The sequence below is a fragment of the Macrotis lagotis genome, chromosome 8 (genome assembly GCF_037893015.1).
Source record: "Macrotis lagotis isolate mMagLag1 chromosome 8, bilby.v1.9.chrom.fasta, whole genome shotgun sequence".
Taxonomy (NCBI): domain Eukaryota; kingdom Metazoa; phylum Chordata; class Mammalia; order Peramelemorphia; family Peramelidae; genus Macrotis; species Macrotis lagotis.
In genome coordinates this window covers 60,723,889-60,740,059 of record NC_133665.1, presented here as the reverse complement: position 1 = coordinate 60,740,059, position 16,171 = coordinate 60,723,889, and the positions used below count along the sequence as shown (strand labels likewise).

Sequence of the window (16,171 nt, the reverse complement as noted above, 5' to 3'; positions counted from 1 at the left end):
GGTGGGACAAGTTTCTCCCTCTTTGCCCCCAACACTTTTTGTCTTATTTTGTGAGATTTACTTTGTTACTGTGGGGATGTCTTTTTTGTGAGGGGATGGGTGGGGCTATATATGCAAATTTCCTACTGCCTGATGGGATATTATATGCAAATGAACCAAACCACTCGCATGTGCAAGGGGAGGGAGAGAATTTATTGCCCCACTCCCTCCCCCCAACCAGGTCATTTCTCCTCTGTCCACCTCTCCAAGCTGCCCCGGCAAAACTCCCAACAGTGGGAGTAAACCGGATTAGGAGAGGGTTAAGGAAGGAGAACATTTCAGAAAATAAAAATAAAAACCACCAAGCAACCCCTTTAATAAGTCTTCAGTATAAAACAAAAACGTAACTAGTCCTATCTAGCTGCCCCATTAAAATGGTAGCTGGTGCAGGGATCTTTGCCTTCAGGAAGGGGAGGCAGAGGCCCCTTTTGGTTGCTCCTTTTTCTTTTGGCTGCATCCAGGACTAGAGGAAGGCAAAGCATATGGCAGCAGGGGGCCAGGAAGCCCTGTGCTGACCTCTAGAGTCCATCTGCCTTCCCTGCACACCACTAACTGCAAATCCAAAGGCGGCATGTGTCCGCTTTCAGGACTGGGGGCTGCCTCCCTGCCTCTTCTTTGGGGGCACCTTTGCTGCATGTTTACGCCTCTTCTGATTGTCAATGTCCAGACCAATAAAACTGGGCATCAATAAATGTCTCCAAAAATACACCGCTCTTTGTCTTTGCTGCTTCTGTTGCCATTGCCCCTGGCAACTGGAGGGAGGGAAGGGGCTAAGGTGGGTGGTCATTCAGGGATGTCAATCACGAGGTCATCATCACCGTCCAGGGCATCATCTCCACTCCCTGCATCACTGAACATCTGGCGAGGGACGGTGCTCAGGATGGTATGTGGGGGCAGCTTAGGAGGCCCCAGTGGAGCCAGGGTTGCCCCTACCCCAGCACTACCAGTTCCCCGGCCTGGGAAGGTCAGTGAACCCCCCACTGGACACTCAGATGGCCCCACTGCCATCTGTAGGGAAGGTAGAGGAGGAGAAAGATACAGGGAAAAAAAAAAGAGAATAAGGCAAATTTCCCTCCCTATCCTTGGAAAGAACTTTTTTGAAAATTCATTGGATTTCTAATCCTTCCATAATTGGTGTAATAGTTGGGCAATGTCACCTGGTCTCCCCACCCATCATTAATAGTGGTTTTGTTTTTAGGTTTTTGCAAGGCAAATGGGGTTAAGTGGCTTGCTCAAGGCCACACAGCTAGGTAATTATTAAGTGTCAGAGACCGGATTTGAACCCAGGTACTCCTGACTCCAAGGCCGGTGCTTCAGCCACTACACCACCTAGCTGCCCCCATTAATAGCTTTATACTTCATTCAGATAATGCCTCTGGGGATTAGTTAGCAGTGTTCACTGAAAAGTCCCAAAGTACCAGGGTAACCCTACTATGGGTTTTCATTTGAAAACTTCCTTCTCTAAAGATCTGCAGAATGTTTTTCTCAGGTTGTCTGTTAAGATCACTGCCTTAAAGCCATAATCAGTCAGCACTCACACTTAAGTTTCTGATGAGTTCCTAAAAAGCACTAAGTCTTGGCAGCAGAGTCAAGCAGCACTGAGTGGAGACATTAGCCAAATAAAAGGGAAAAACCCAATGGCCAAGTTGGGTTGTGATTTCTATTTGGTGCTAGGGGAGGAAGGAGAAGGTGGATGCCACTTGGTTGGCAATTCACATCAGCTGCCTGGTCCACAGCTAGGTGTACTGTAAATTCTCTGAAAGTCTTACACTTAACTGGTGCTTAGAAAATGTCTAGTACTGAGGGATGTGGTAGGGACCATATATGCTCTAAAATCTCCTAGCACCTCCCCTCAAATTTCAAACACATGCTAACAAAATTCTAGGTAAGGGAATAAAAAATTGTTGGCCACCCGGTTGAGCTAACCCAATAGCTTTTAGGAATTCAGGGACTATGCTCTTTCTGAGCCTGCTCCCTTTAAAGATTTTTGTTGTCAACAAATGTCCTTCTGAAGCTCTCTCACTAAGGGAGAGGCAGTGTGATACACTGGAAAAGCATAGGTTTTGAATTCAAAGAGACTTAGATTTGAATACTGCTCAGACCCAATCTCTCAGGACCTCTTTCCCTTTCTCAATGGCCCTTAAAGTGTAATATCATGACTAGTTATCAAAGGGGCACCAACAGCTTTATGACTTGGAACTGTTTTTAAAATTCCTTCTTGAGCTAATATTATATTCCCCGAAGACTTTAAATATCTCCTTAAAGAAATTTCATTGAAATATAAGATATGTACTACAATATATAGTAATGTAATTTTTGTCTGCAGCCAAAAAAATTAGCTACCACCTTTGATAGTTCTATTCTGCATTCAAGTTACTAAATGGATCATCCCTTTCCCTTTCTCTTGAGAATGAGGAAGTCAGTCATGGCTGTGAGCAAAAAATTTATGTAAACAAACAACATCCCCCAGCTTTAAAAAATCCTTCCTCTTATCCCTCCCACCCCTCCATTCCCAATACCTAATGTCCTCTCTCCTGCGTTCAATGGCTAAACGTTTTGAGAAAGTTGTCTACAATTAATGCCTCCACTGCTTTTCCTCTCATATTCTTAACTCTGCAGTCTGGCTTCCAATTGAATTATTCTACTGCAACTGCTTTAGTTCAAAATTACTAATGTTGTCTTAATTGCCAAATCCCATGGCCTTATCTCAATCCTCATCTCTCATGAACTCTGTAACCTCAGTCACTGTTGAGTATTTTTACCATCTTGATACTCTCTTCTGGATTTTCCTCTTACCTGTCTCACTATTCTTCAGTCTCCTTACTAAATCTTCATCCAGATCCCACATACTAACCATTAGTGTTCTCTACTGAGGCTCTGTCATGAGCCTTCTTTTCTTCTCCCTCTTTACTATTTCATTAGATGATCTCATCAGTTGCCATGGATTCAATTATTATTCATATGCATATAATTTATCAAACCCTAACCTCTCCTGATTTCCAGTCTCAAACTTCTATCTATGGGACATTTCCAACTAGATGTCCTGTAGATACCGTAAACATTACATTCTCTCTAACCACCCCTTCTTCCAAACTTCCCTATTTACTATGTTTGCCATGAGATACCTTAAAAAGTTGTTCTATATTTTCAGTCTCTTGGCTGTTTTAGCATTTCTCATTGTCTCATGAACTTCCATTTTTTCCATTCTAATTTTTAGGAAATTGATTTTTGGGTTAGGTTTTGTACTTATTGTACTAACCTTTTAACCCCCTTTCCAATTCTTTCTTCCATAGCTCTTATTTTTAATTTTTTTTCCTTTAGCATCTTATTTCATTTCTAAAAACATTTTTAAACTTGTTTTAACTCACTTCATATTTTCCAGGGATTCTCGTTGAACTTGTCCCCAAGCTGTGGTTTTTCTTTGAGGCTTTGCTTGTAGATGTTATGATGCCATCCTCTTCTCCTGGCTTTGTGTCTTGAAAGTCCCTGTCACTATAATAGCTTTTAATGGTGGGATTCTTTTATTACTTGCTCATTCTTCCAGCCTATTTCCTGTCTTCAAACTGTTAGGATTAGGCCCTGTATATTTTTGGAGGGAATATCTGGGCTGGTCCTGATTCTATTCTCTTAGGGTATTGACTGTTGTGTTATTCCAGAATTTCAAAGATAACTTAGGCTGGGGACTGGTAAGATTTCAGGGCTCCCAAAGTAGTCTAATCCAGAGCAAGTCTGATTGCTGTCCCCTGGTCTGAACTCTTCCAGTTCCTGACCTGGGTTTGGGTCTGAGCAACAAGCCTGTGGGCTTGCCTTTTGAGATTCAGTAGACTTCTGCTGGTCTCAGTTACTATCAGTCAACTGGGAAGTTCTGCTGGTTCAATGACAGAATTGTAGGTTTCTCTTTGGTCTGGGATTCCTGCCTTGGTTATTCCTTTGTAGGCTTCAGATTGGGGTAGAAGTTGATACTGAGACTCTATTCCACTCCTGAGTAAAAGCCATATAGCTACCATAGCTACTGCTTGCTTCTGAACTTGTCTCAATTATGGATATAGCTTAGTGCTGTAACTGTTCCTTACCCTAAAAGCTACCCCTGAATGAAGGCCCCTCCACTCAGTCCATCCTGATCTGTGTTCTGGAACTGAGTGGTGAGCAGTAAAGCTGTCATCTGGCATCTGTTCCCACACTCTACATTAGATCTTGGTGCCCCAGTGTGGGGCCTGTCTTGCCCTGGTGCAGTTTTAGTTCTCTTTCAGTCCTTGAGTGCTGGAATGCTCTTCTTGGCATGGTCCTAGTTAGACCCTGTCCTTAGTATTCACACACTTATCTGCCTCCTGATGCCCACCTGGGCTGGAAAAACAACTCACTATAACTTTTTATTGGATTTCCTGATCAGAATTCGATCTGGTTCATTTTCTAGATATTTTAATTACTTAGTAGTCTGTGTTTATTTATTGTTTGGGGGGGGGTACGGGGGCAGGGCTAGTTGTATTTCTTCCTGCTATACCAAAATCTTGACATTCCCTCCCTTTTCCTACCACTGTTTATGGCGCCACCATCTCCCCAAATCGCCCACACTTGAAACCTACTTATAGTTCTCAGTCACTCTTCATACCTCTATATCGAATCTGTCATTAAGTCCTACTGATTCTATCTTTCAGAACATCTCTAATTCCCCCTCATCTAACAACTGCTGCCACATTGGTACAGACCCTCATCTCCTCAGGACTGGCTGGCCTTTCTGCCTCAGAACTCCTTATTCTAGTCCCTCCTCCACTTAACTGCCAAAGTGACCCACCTGCCCTTCTGGAGTCTACCCTCCTTATCTACACATAGTTGTGTGCATGTTATCTCCTTTCTTTGTAACCCTAGAGTATGGCCCAGTAATTGGCAGAGAGTAAGGATTTAATGCATATTTCCTGACTGACACCTGACCTATATCAGATTCAAGGGATTCTGTGAAAGCCTCTGAGTTTTTCTTGGAAAGAATAAAGATAAATAGAGAGGACAGAGGGACAAGTCTGCCTTCTGGTCTACTAGTTCTAGTCAAACAATAATTCATCCAGCTACTCCCCTGCCCGGCTTGGAGTCACAATCTTACTCACCTTAACTGCCACTGCTATCTGTGTACTCTAGTCTATTCAGGCTGATCTTAGTCCCAGAAATACACCAACCTCATACTTACCTTTGTCTATATTATGAACTTGATATGGACTGTTTTCCTTATTCTCTTCTACCCATCCAAAACTCAACTCATCTTTCATGGTGACCCCAGGTGAACCCTTCTCACTGAAGTTTTTCCTAGAGACTTTACCCCCCTCTTATTCATTTTCTCCTTTGGTTTAACACAGTTTAGAACTTACTGTTTTCCAAGGTCAATCTTGGCTACCAAACCAGACTGTAGCCTAGGAACTTCTATATGTGCCAACAGTATTAAACATAGTACATTGGGTAGACAATAGGCTCTTAATACTTAGCAAAAGATCCTTAAATTTCTATCTGTAATCCAAAAACTCTCCTAAATTCAAGCTTTCCTCCAGTACCAGTACTCCTATCATTTGTGACCCCGAACCCACACTATACCCCCCAAATGTCCCAACTCCCCCCAAATTTAGGTACCTTGAGCTTCCGGGGCAGGCGGGGCCGTTTCTCCCGCTTGGGTCTCAGGGGGCTGGGCTCAGGCAGCTGCAGGGCCAGGTAGTCGGAGGGGAAGGGGGAATATGGGGGGGAGGCCAGCTGCAGGGGAGGGGAAAAAGGGGAGAATGAAGATGGGAAAAGGATGGATTTTGGGAGAGGAAGAGGAAGTCAAGGGAAGGGAAGGAAAAGGAGAAACCCAAACAAGAGAAAATGGAAAAACAAACAAACAAAAAAAAAAATGATGATGAGCATGGTGGGGCCCAGCTGTCTCTCCTTTGACTTCCAAATCTGCTTGCCTCCCCCCAACACTGCCAACTGATCCCTTACATGAGGAGATCTTCAACTTCCTGAAAAGATTTCCCTTCTGCTTGCCTCATCTCTGCCCAGCACTGAAAAGACCCTGAGTTTGCATAAAATAATTTTGGGGGTGAGGAAGTAAGATACAATAGGAGACAAGACTTTGTCAAGCACTGATCACTCTCAGAACTAGGAGAGGCCACTCAGATCAATGAAGGGCCAAGACCCACAAACTACAAAAGCAGCTCATCTCCAATTAGTTACACTAAGTTGGTTCCTGATTCAGAAGAAGCAGCTGCCTGCCCTCAATTTGGCATTTTGGCATCATGAGAAGCTAAGGGGTTCACTGTGTGCATAACCAACATCAGCCTGGCTGCTTTCTTTCCAAAAAAGCTATGAAAACCTTGCACAAAGTTAATTTTACTAGACTGGGCAAAACTACAGACACAACTCATAACCAACAGGGTAGACACATCCCATACACCAGCCCCTATGAACACTGGGTGGACACAAAAAATCACTGCCCATCAGTAACAATGCCACTGCCATTTCCTGAAGTAAGCTCACCACATGATGTCTTAGCCAATCTGTGAAACCCACCTCAAGCAGAACAGCTGGCCTTACTTTCCTGATGCAGAAACTGAAGCTGTCACATTAAAACCTTGGTCAAAATCATGACCACTGAAAACTTCTACTCACCGAGGTCAGGTACGGAGAGGGGCCCCCGGAGGCTTGCAGGGGAAACCCTGAGGATGGGGGCAGTGAAAGGCCAGAGGGGGATGGGGCACCCCCTAGAGGGGGACTTCTTTTCCTAGAAAGGGGACAACAGAGAAGATCAGACCCCAAATAACAACCCTCCAACCCTTGTCTCTAGCCTAAATTCTATTTGTGCCACCCCCCCCTCTTGAAAGGACAGGAAGCTAATACCATCATTAGGCAGATATTCCAAAGAGATCAAAGAAAGAGGGAAAGGACCTAAACTTACACAAATATTTGTAGCAACACTTTTCACTGAAGCAAAGAAATAAAAATTAAGTGTCTAAAAAGTTGAGGAATGGCTGAACAAATCATAGTATATGAATGTAATTAGTATTGCATCAAAACCAACAATGAAACATTCAGGTAAGAGAAACCCAAGAAGACTCAGATAAACTAACATAGAATGAAGTGAGCAGAACCAGAAAAACAATTTGTACAATATCTAATAAAAAAAAAAACTGTTAAAAAAAAAAGACAAAGAACTTTTAAAGAGTTAAGAACTCTGATCAATTCCATGGATGACTGCTACTCCAAAGGATCCACTAATGAAGCATGTTATCCACTACCTGACAAAGAAATGAAGGACCAAAGAGGCAGATTAAGATATATTATTTTCTAAGATGGAAAATGTGTGTATTTTTGCTTGACTATTCTTATTTGTTACAAGGGTGGGCCATTATGAGATTTCCTATATGGAAGGGGTAGGACTACTGACAAGGATAAAATATACAGAAGAGAACGGAAGGAGGCTCAGGAGACACAGGCAAGCAGGACAGTTTTGAAACTAACATAGTAAATTTATTCTTTGAAGAAAAGCAAGTTGTATATAATAGAGATTCCTGGCTTCTCCTACAATTCTCTTTTTCTATTCTTCTGTGTATATGGAAATGTTTATGTTTGATGAGGTTTGTCAAGTACAGAAAAACCAAAAAAAACCAAACAACCAAGTGTAAAAGGGAAAAAAAAAGACAGAGAAGGCTTGTCCTTTAAGACAAGAAGGATGGAGGAAACGTTCTCACCTCTTGGGGGCTGGTGTCTCAGTGAGTTTGGGTGTGCCCTCTGTCTCACTGTTCTCTGAGGATGCTGTGGCATCGGAGTCTAGAAGGGGAAAAGGAAATCTTGAGCTATTTCTTCAACTCTCTCAGTGCCTCTTCATATTCAAAAACATGATATTTATTAAATACACCATGCATGTTCCTTGCTCTGATTCATTTGCAATGTTCTCTCTCAGGTTTTTTGATCACTTAATTCTTCTTCTTCCTTCCAAGCTAACCCAAGGGCCCTATTAGTCTCCTTTCCACATCAGCCCACTCAGAATATTTCCTTCCTCTGATCTCTAATTGTATTTGTTCTTTTAATCAAAGTCAGCATATACTGCTTTACCTTTTAAACTACCTTTATGTGCATTTGGCCTCTTACCCCAAACTAGACCATAAACTCTTGGGGAGCAAGCAGGGACTCTCTTGTAGCTTCAAGACCCATCATAATATCCTGGAAGTAGTAGGCAATCAGGAAATAAGAAAATAATGTGAATATTTTCTCTCATCCCTTTCCTAAAGAGAGCGTCTACATAAACGAGTGCTAGATCTCGGGATAGGACGATTTAAATTTAGGTCCTACCTTGGGCAATTAATAGCTGTGCCATCACAGGCAAGTGACAACCTAATTAAGATCAGTTTTTTCCTCTGTAGAACAAGGATAATACTGTGTTAAATATCTATCTTTTTAGAACAGTTAAGCTCAAATTTGTTAATGTAAGCAATGTGCTTTGAAAATTTATCAGTACCATGCATGTAAACATTGTTATGCTTAGTTGTCTCAATATGTCTTCACAATAAACCTGTGGCAAAGAGGGCAGGAATCATTATCTTCATTTTATATATTAGAAAACTATGACCTAAATGTGACTTGTCTGAGAGCACTAACACATGATCACGACACTAACAAATAAAGATCATTAGTAGAACTGAGACTAATACCAGAATAAATTCAGGCAGGAGGCTTTATTAGCAATAGGGAAGACAGATGGATGGTTCTAGCCAATCTTGGAATTCTGTTTCATTTTCATTTCTAAAGAAAAGACCAGCAATGTTTGTATTATCTACTTCATATAGTTTTGGGAGAGTCAGGGGAGCCTTTTTTTATCATTCTTAAAAAGTCTGAGTGATAAACTATAAGCAAAGGCACTCAAAAATTCGGTGAAAAGCGATGGAGGGCTGGGTACTCTTCAGTCTTCTACTCACCAGAAGAGTCTTCATCCACATTTTCATACTGCAGAAGACGATCCAAAAGGAAACTAAGGGAAGAGACGGGGAGGGAGAGGTGAAAGGTAGTGTTCCCTTTGGTTGCTGGGTTTCCCCCCCTGCTTCTTTCCCCACTGCAATCCCGCTCACCTCTTGTCCCGGGACACTTTGAGCAGCTTTCTCTGCGCCTTCCTCAGTTCCTCCTGAAAACACTCATGCTCCTGGATGAGAAAGCATCGGAGCTGGAGGCGCCCTTGGGGGCACTGTGGGGCAGCCCCCTCATGTCCCGGGCAGCGAGGAGGGGCTGAGGCTCGGGGCTGGGCCAGGCCCAAGGTCACAGGGCACAGGTGGTGGGCAGAGCCCGGGGGCTACGGGAGCGGCTCCCCGCGGGTCGGGGTGGGGGTTCCCCAGGGGCCGGACCTAGGGGGCCCTGGGCAGGAGGGGCCAGGCTCGGCCCCGTCCCCCGACACACACTTACGTAGATGAGGAATTTGAGCTTCCGTTTCAGGTTCCGGTATTTCTTCTTGTAGTCCACCTCGACGTCCGCTTGCCCATTCATGGCTGGGCGGGGGGATCCACACCCCAGCCCGGGCGTCCACGGCCCGATCCGACTCAGGCTCGGGCGACAGGGCCTGCGGGGGAGGGGGGCCCCCCCAAGGCCCGGGGAGAACCGTTACCTGCTCCCCACCCCACAACAGGCGCTCTCCGGCGCACCACTTCCGGAATCCGCCTCCTCACTCCCACCGGAGACTACAATTCCCAGACACACCCGCGAAGAGGTCTCCGCTGAAGAGCGAGGCGCCAGAAAAGAACCGGAGGGGGGGGGGAGATCGGGGAAACGCGCGTGCGCAATAAAACCGGTCTCGCACTACCTCCGCGGAGGGCTCGACCAACGGGAGCACAGAGACGCGATGACGTCACGAAAGCTGAGCGTTCCGTAACTCCGCTTCCGAAGTTCAAGGTTCGAAGGATCGTGCTACGAGGTTCTCTTGGTCGAAAGGCGACCGTGAGGTCCTCCGAGTCTTTGAACTCGTGATGTTGCGTTGGGGGAATTAGCGCCACACTCAGGCTTCGCGACATGAATACTTCACACCCGAGCGTGGCGGAAGCGCCTGCGGCGATCCACCCGAGGAAGATTCCACACTTCTTTCCGAAAAAAGAGGAACACCCGCCACATTCAGAGTTGCGCCGGGAAGCGGCTTCCCGCCCCCCGGCTAGCGGGCCGCCTGCGCGACTTGCTACTGGTACACGGGAAGCTCCGCCCCCGGCGGGCGAAAACGACGGTGGCCTGCGAGGGGCCGAGCCGGGCCGAAGAAGAGGCTTCAGCTAGGCGGGGGGAAAAGGCGGGAGCCGAGGGGGCGGGGCAAGATGGCGCGGGAACGCGAGATGCAGGACTTCATCCGGAGCCTCTTCCGGGGTCGCCCCGACCTGAGGTGAGCGGGGAGATGGGGCCGGGGCAGGGCAGGGCCGGCGGGCGAGGGCTCGGGCCGCGAGCCGCGTGGGGAGGGGCGCCCGGGCCCGCCCCTGCCCTGACTCCCGTCCCGCCCCCCAGCGTGCTGACCCACTCCATCGTGCGGCAGAAGTACCTGGCCCACGTGGGCCTGGACCACCTGGCGCCCGACGACAAGAGGCGGCTGAAGCGCCTGGTGGAGGAGGAGCTGCTGAAGATGCAGGTGGAGGGGCGCCCGGGCGGGGCGGGGCGGGGGAGGGGCGCGGCCCGGGACCCCTCGGCCCTGACCCGGCCTCCCCCCACCCCGGCAGGGCGACGAGGAGGACGCGGAGGAGCGGCTGCCCGGGGAGCAGGAGCAGGAGCGGCTCAAGCGGCCCCTCAGCCCGACCAGCGCCTCCAGGGCGGCCCAGGCCAAGAGAAGGAAGAAGCCCAGCATCAACTCGGAGACAGGTGGGGGCTTCCCTCCCCTCCCCCGCCCCCTGCCACTCAAGGAGGCTGAGAGAGTGGCCCCGGTGGAAGAAAGTTCTCATCTGTCCATTTGGCCTGCTTGTCCTTCCAGAACACAGCTCAGATGATTCCGGCCTTGAGCCCCAGCCGGAGAGCCCCCCAAGCTCCCCACGGGCCCCGGCAGGGAATGGGGTAGCCCGGAAAGATTGCAGCTCCGATGAGGAGAAGGGGATGAAGGAGCCCGAGGAGGAGATTCTGACATCGTCCGGCAGGAAGACACCTGAAAAGAAAGAGGACCCTGAGGAAGGAAGTGAAGAAGAGGAGGAGGAGGAGGAGGAGGAGGAGGAAGAGAAGGAGTTTAGGGCCTTTGTAAGAAAGAAGGGAGCAAAGGAAGTGCTGGAGGAGATTGAGAGGGCAAGTGAGGAGGAAACCTGTCACAAACAGAAGGGTAGGGTTGGAAAGAAGGAAGCAACCAAGCCAGGTAAGAAGGAACAGAAAGCAAAAACTAGAATGAAGGGAGTAAGGAAAGCTATGCAAGGGACTGAGAGTGATCAGACTGACAGTGAGGAGGGGGACAGAGAAACGCTTCAAAAGAAAGGACCGAAAACCCCTGAGGAAATGAAGGTGCATTCTGCCAGGAAGAGGGTGGTAGCAAAGTTAACAAAGGAGGAGGGTAGTGAAGATGATGAGAAAAAAGACATGGCAGGGAAAAGAGAACCAAAGCAGATTACTGAAGAGAAGTCTGGATTTAAGGGGAATTCTGGGAAGAAAAGAATGAGAAAACCGGTGAAAGATAACAGCATAAGTAGTGGTGAGGAGGAAGAAGAAAGTAATGAGTGTTTCAGGGACCAGAAAATAAGGGGAGGTAAACCCGGAGGGAGACACACAAAAACTGCAAGAGACAGATTGGCTCCAAAGGGAAGTAAGAGGGCAGTCAAACAGAGTGAGAGTAGTGAAGAGGAAGAAGAGAAGGACAATAAAGGGAAGGGAAATTCTGGGAAGAAGAGAGAGAAAAAGGCTGTGGAGGAAGAGAGTGGAGATAGTAGTGAGGCAGAGAAGAGAATGAAAAAAGCTTCTAGTGAGGACAGTGAGGATGAAAGTAGAACAGATGACAGTAATGAGGGTTGCTCCAGGGAGGGAGCCAAAAATGCTGAGAATGAGTCTGAATTAAGCAAAGATGAGGAAGAAAGGACAGGAAGGACCAAGAAGAAGGAGGCCAACAAGGGCCGAGTACCAGCCTCTTCCACTTCCTCACAGGATAGTAGCCCAGAGGCCAAATCAGGGAAGGTGAGACATGGGGTGTGGGAATGTTGGGGGACTGGTTGAGAGAATAGGAAGGAAAGATTTTGTTTAAAAATTGAGTTGATACCTTTTGTTTTTATGTCTACTTGTATTCCAAATGCATCCCACTCCTCTTAAATCATACTTTGTATCAAAGAATAGAAAAGGCAATTGGGGGAAAAGACAGTTCAGCAAAACTAACCCAATACATCAATGGCCTGACAATTTATGTATGCCTTGTTTCATATCCGTAGCAAAAAAGGGGGAGAGATGTGTTTTCTCCTTTGTTCTCCTGGGACAAATTAGTTCATATAATTATATAACCTTTTCATTTTTGTTGTTCTTTTCTAGACAGTCATGTTTATTATTATCTTGGTTTTGCTTACTTCACTGTCATTTCGTATAAATATGTACTTTTTTTTTTTTTTGCAAGGCAATGGGGTTAAGTGGCTTGCCCAAGGTCACACAGCTAGGTAATTATTAAGTGTCTGAGGCCAGATTTGGACTCAGGTCCTCCTGACTCCAGGGCCGGTGCTCTATCCACTGCGTCACCTAGCTGCCCCTGTACTTTTGTTTATACTTCATATTTGTGATTTCTTATGACATACTCATTGCATTTTTATACTCCCATTTTATACCCCATTCCTCCCATTCTGGGGCATTAACTATTTCCAGATTTTTCCTATGTTTAAAGTATACTACTATAAATAATTTTAGCGTATGTGGAATCTTTTTGTTTTTGCCCTTCTTAGGGTACGTGCTAAACAATGGGACCTCTGGATGTGTGGATATTTTAATCACTTTCTTAGTACAATTCCAAATTGGTTTTCAGAACAGTTAAACCAATTCACAGCTCTACCAACAGTATACATATTAGTGTCTTTCTTTATCACTCCTCCAATACCGATTACTCCCATCTTTTGTCATTGTCAGTTTACTGAATACAAGGTAAAATACCATTATTTTGATTCAGATTTCTCATTGGTGATTTGGAGCGATTTTTTACATAGAAAAGGTGAAGTGTCATTGTCTGCTATAGTCAAGGATGAAGTTGAAGGGTTTGTTTTTCTTTATCCTACCCCCAACCTGATTTTATTTCTCAGTGACAACTTTCACCTTTGGCCTCCCTATTCCAGGGCTCTCGAAGAGGAGAGGACCACCCTGCAGTTGTTCGGCTAAAGCGCTACATCCGAGCCTGTGGTGCCCATAGAAATTACAAGAGGCTTTTGGGTTCCTGCCGCTCTCATCAGGAAAGACTCAGAGTCCTCAAGGCAGAACTGCAAGATTTAGGCTTAGAGGGTGAGGTGAAAAAAACTGGGGAGCAAAACAAGGAAGGAGGGAAGGGCTGTTAGGATAGAAGCTTCTTGAAAACTAGGTTTTTTTTTTTCTTCGTATACCTCCACTGCTTGGCATGCTGCTTTGCACAGAGTAAGCAGAAAAAAGTTTATTGATATCTTAAATGAGCAGATCAACAGTTGATAGGTTGAGGTCATCTACAAAGAAGGAACAAAAAGTCCAGAGTGGTTCAAGGAATGCTCAGCTTATAAAAGAAATGGAAGAGCCATTGAATGACTGAAGAGATAGTCAAAGAAAGATTCAAGCAAGAAACAAGGAATGAATAAGAGGGTATTGATTCAAACTGCTTCCTTTTGCCTGGAGCTCACTCCCAAGTTCCCTGTCTTATGTTGGAAAAGATGTTGAGGCTGAACTTGTTTTGTTCTTATGCCCTTCCCTTTTCCTTCTCTCAGGTAACCCTTCCCTGGAGAAGTGTCGAGCAGTGAAGGAGAGGAGAGAGGAGGCAGCAGAGATGGCATCTTTGGACATCAGTAATATCATCAATAGTTCAGGTACAGATGTGAAGAAGGGGGAACTGCAGAGAATGAGGCAGGTGTGTAGAAACGCCAAGGTGGCTTGGGGAATAGAGCACTGGAATCAGGAAGTTCATATCCTGCCTAAGACACTAGCTATATGATTGGACAAGTCACTTAGCTTCTGTCATTATCTTTTGATTCATCTGAAAAGTGGGAACGATAATTGCATATGCCTAATATTAGGTTGTTGTGAGGACTGTCTTAATGCTGGGTTTTTTTTTTTGTTGTTTAGTTTTTGCAAGGCAATGGGGTTAAGTGGCTTGCCCAAGGCCACACAGCTAGGTAATTATTAAGGCTGGATTTGAACTCGGGTATTCCTGACTCCAGGGCCGGTGCTCTATCCACTTTGTCACCTAGCCATCCCTTAATGCTGTTATTTTGTATAGGATGCAAAGAGTAGCAAGAATAGAAAGGAGAAAAAGGCTTTCAGGTTAATTCCACAGAGCCCTTGCTCTCCTGAGGGAATATACAGAAACATTTTTTTGGAAGTAAGTGCAAATCCTGGCTGTCCTACTTAACTTTTGGACCTTGGATGCCATGATCTTGGGGTCTGTTTTCTTCTCCACCAAATAGCTAGGAAGAATCACTAAGGTTCATTTTAGTTCTAAATTCTATAATTCTTAGGCCGATCTCGGAGACGCAATGCCTGGAATCCACGAGGGGAAGTTGGGCTACCCCAGGAGGAACTATACCACCGAAGAGCCCTGGATTCAGATGGGGATGAGCCTAAGGCCCAGCCACCACCTACTGATTGGTCAAACCTTCGGGGCATCATTAGCAGTGATGGGGAGAGTGACTAAGCCAACCCTACAGCTTCTAGAAGTCAGTGCCTCTCAGCAGAGGGAGGAATCTGGTCCTTGTATAAAGTGTATAGAGCACCCCCTCCTATGTCTTAAGTATTTATAATTTCCTTTTGTTTCCAGTTTTGTCTGTACGTGATAGATGAATCTTTTTCTTAGCTGCAAGGGTGAATATTACAGCAGTGGGTTTCATACCTATAAGGATAAAATTGGGCCCTTCGGTCCATGTTCTCATGTTTTTGACTGAAATACTGGTATTTGTGTGTTTTAAAAGTCTCAATAAATGAATATTTGTTACCCTTTTGTTTCATCTATTTCTAGTCCAAAGTTCAGGAAACCTAGCCCAACTCTGATTGCATATTACTGCTGCTCACAGCCCTTGGACCCAGTAACTAACCAATTTTACTCCTAACAGCCTATGAAAATATTCTATACTTCTCCCTTTCTAATTGCTTAAGCTCTCTTAGTTTTGCTGTTTACAAAGGTGAAAGTACAATTTACCACTGGGGCAGATAAGCTAGTGGTTTCAGCCTAGTGCTCTCTGACAAAGGACTCCAGGAGTCCTTGACTAGCCACATTTTAGATGTTAGTTTACCTCTCAGATCTATTTAATCATAAGTCAAATGAAGGGGCCACACTAAATACTCTCAAGGGTTCCTTTTGGCCATATTTGGATTCTAAAACAGTAGTTCTCATAGCTCACGTCCTTCTGGGAGCAGGTATTCCACTTAAGCCCTAGTCATAATCTGTTATGTCTCTAATTGGCCTCTTCCCACTTTCATCTTTGGAAATCCTCAGGTTCCTGGTACAACCTCGTTCAGGCTTTAAATTGGGCATGGCAAGGGTTATGACTAGTCAGCTGAAGATAGCTAAATAGAAGCTCTGCAGGTAGGCCAGACTTCAAGACCACCTCTTCCAAATGAGATAGTGCTGAAAAAGGGAAGCCCACTTAATAAAATTAGCAATCCACTCTAGAGAACAGATGACAAGATAACTTTCCTTGGAGTATTGAGACTAAAAACCAGAATGTTGCTTATATGTCATCATTACATGATAGTTTTGCTTAACTTAAAAAGTATAATGGAAGTTTCATCTTTGGGGATATGTAGTTGGCTGGGGAGCCTTCAGATCAGAAATGACTGACAAATGGAAATCCAAAGAACCAGACCAGTCTAACCTCCACTAAGGGCCTATCTAGGAAGCTCCATGCTTCTAGTGTGCCACCTGGAAAGTGAGGGCACAGCTTAATGTTGCCCATTTTAGAGAGAAAGCCTGAGTCAAGGAGCTGGTTAGAATATCCAACAGTTTATTAAAAGCTCCCCTGGCCCCAGGGTTCCATGATGGCCCCTAAGT

The 16,171-nt window shown here is 45.5% G+C and overlaps 2 protein-coding genes across 2 annotated transcripts; one reads left to right on the top strand and one right to left on the bottom strand.

The window, feature by feature from the left end:
• Positions 1–171: 171 nt before the first annotated feature.
• INO80E (INO80 complex subunit E) lies at positions 172–10,232 on the bottom strand. Its single transcript, XM_074197311.1, has 7 exons — positions 9,448–10,232; positions 9,120–9,190; positions 8,970–9,022; positions 7,746–7,824; positions 6,667–6,778; positions 5,653–5,769; positions 172–1,047 (listed from the first exon to the last, which is right to left on the bottom strand). Exons 1-7 carry the CDS (start codon positions 9,526–9,528, stop codon positions 823–825), a joined length of 738 nt encoding a protein of 245 aa, XP_074053412.1. The 5' UTR covers positions 9,529–10,232; the 3' UTR covers positions 172–822.
• Positions 10,195–15,115, top strand: HIRIP3 (HIRA interacting protein 3). The gene is made up of 7 exons (XM_074197309.1): positions 10,195–10,402; positions 10,522–10,642; positions 10,731–10,869; positions 10,979–12,153; positions 13,284–13,446; positions 13,896–13,994; positions 14,643–15,115. The coding sequence occupies exons 1-7, from the start codon at positions 10,338–10,340 to the stop codon at positions 14,816–14,818; spliced, it is 1,938 nt and encodes a 645-aa protein (XP_074053410.1). The 5' UTR covers positions 10,195–10,337; the 3' UTR covers positions 14,819–15,115.
• Positions 15,116–16,171: the final 1,056 nt, after the last annotated feature.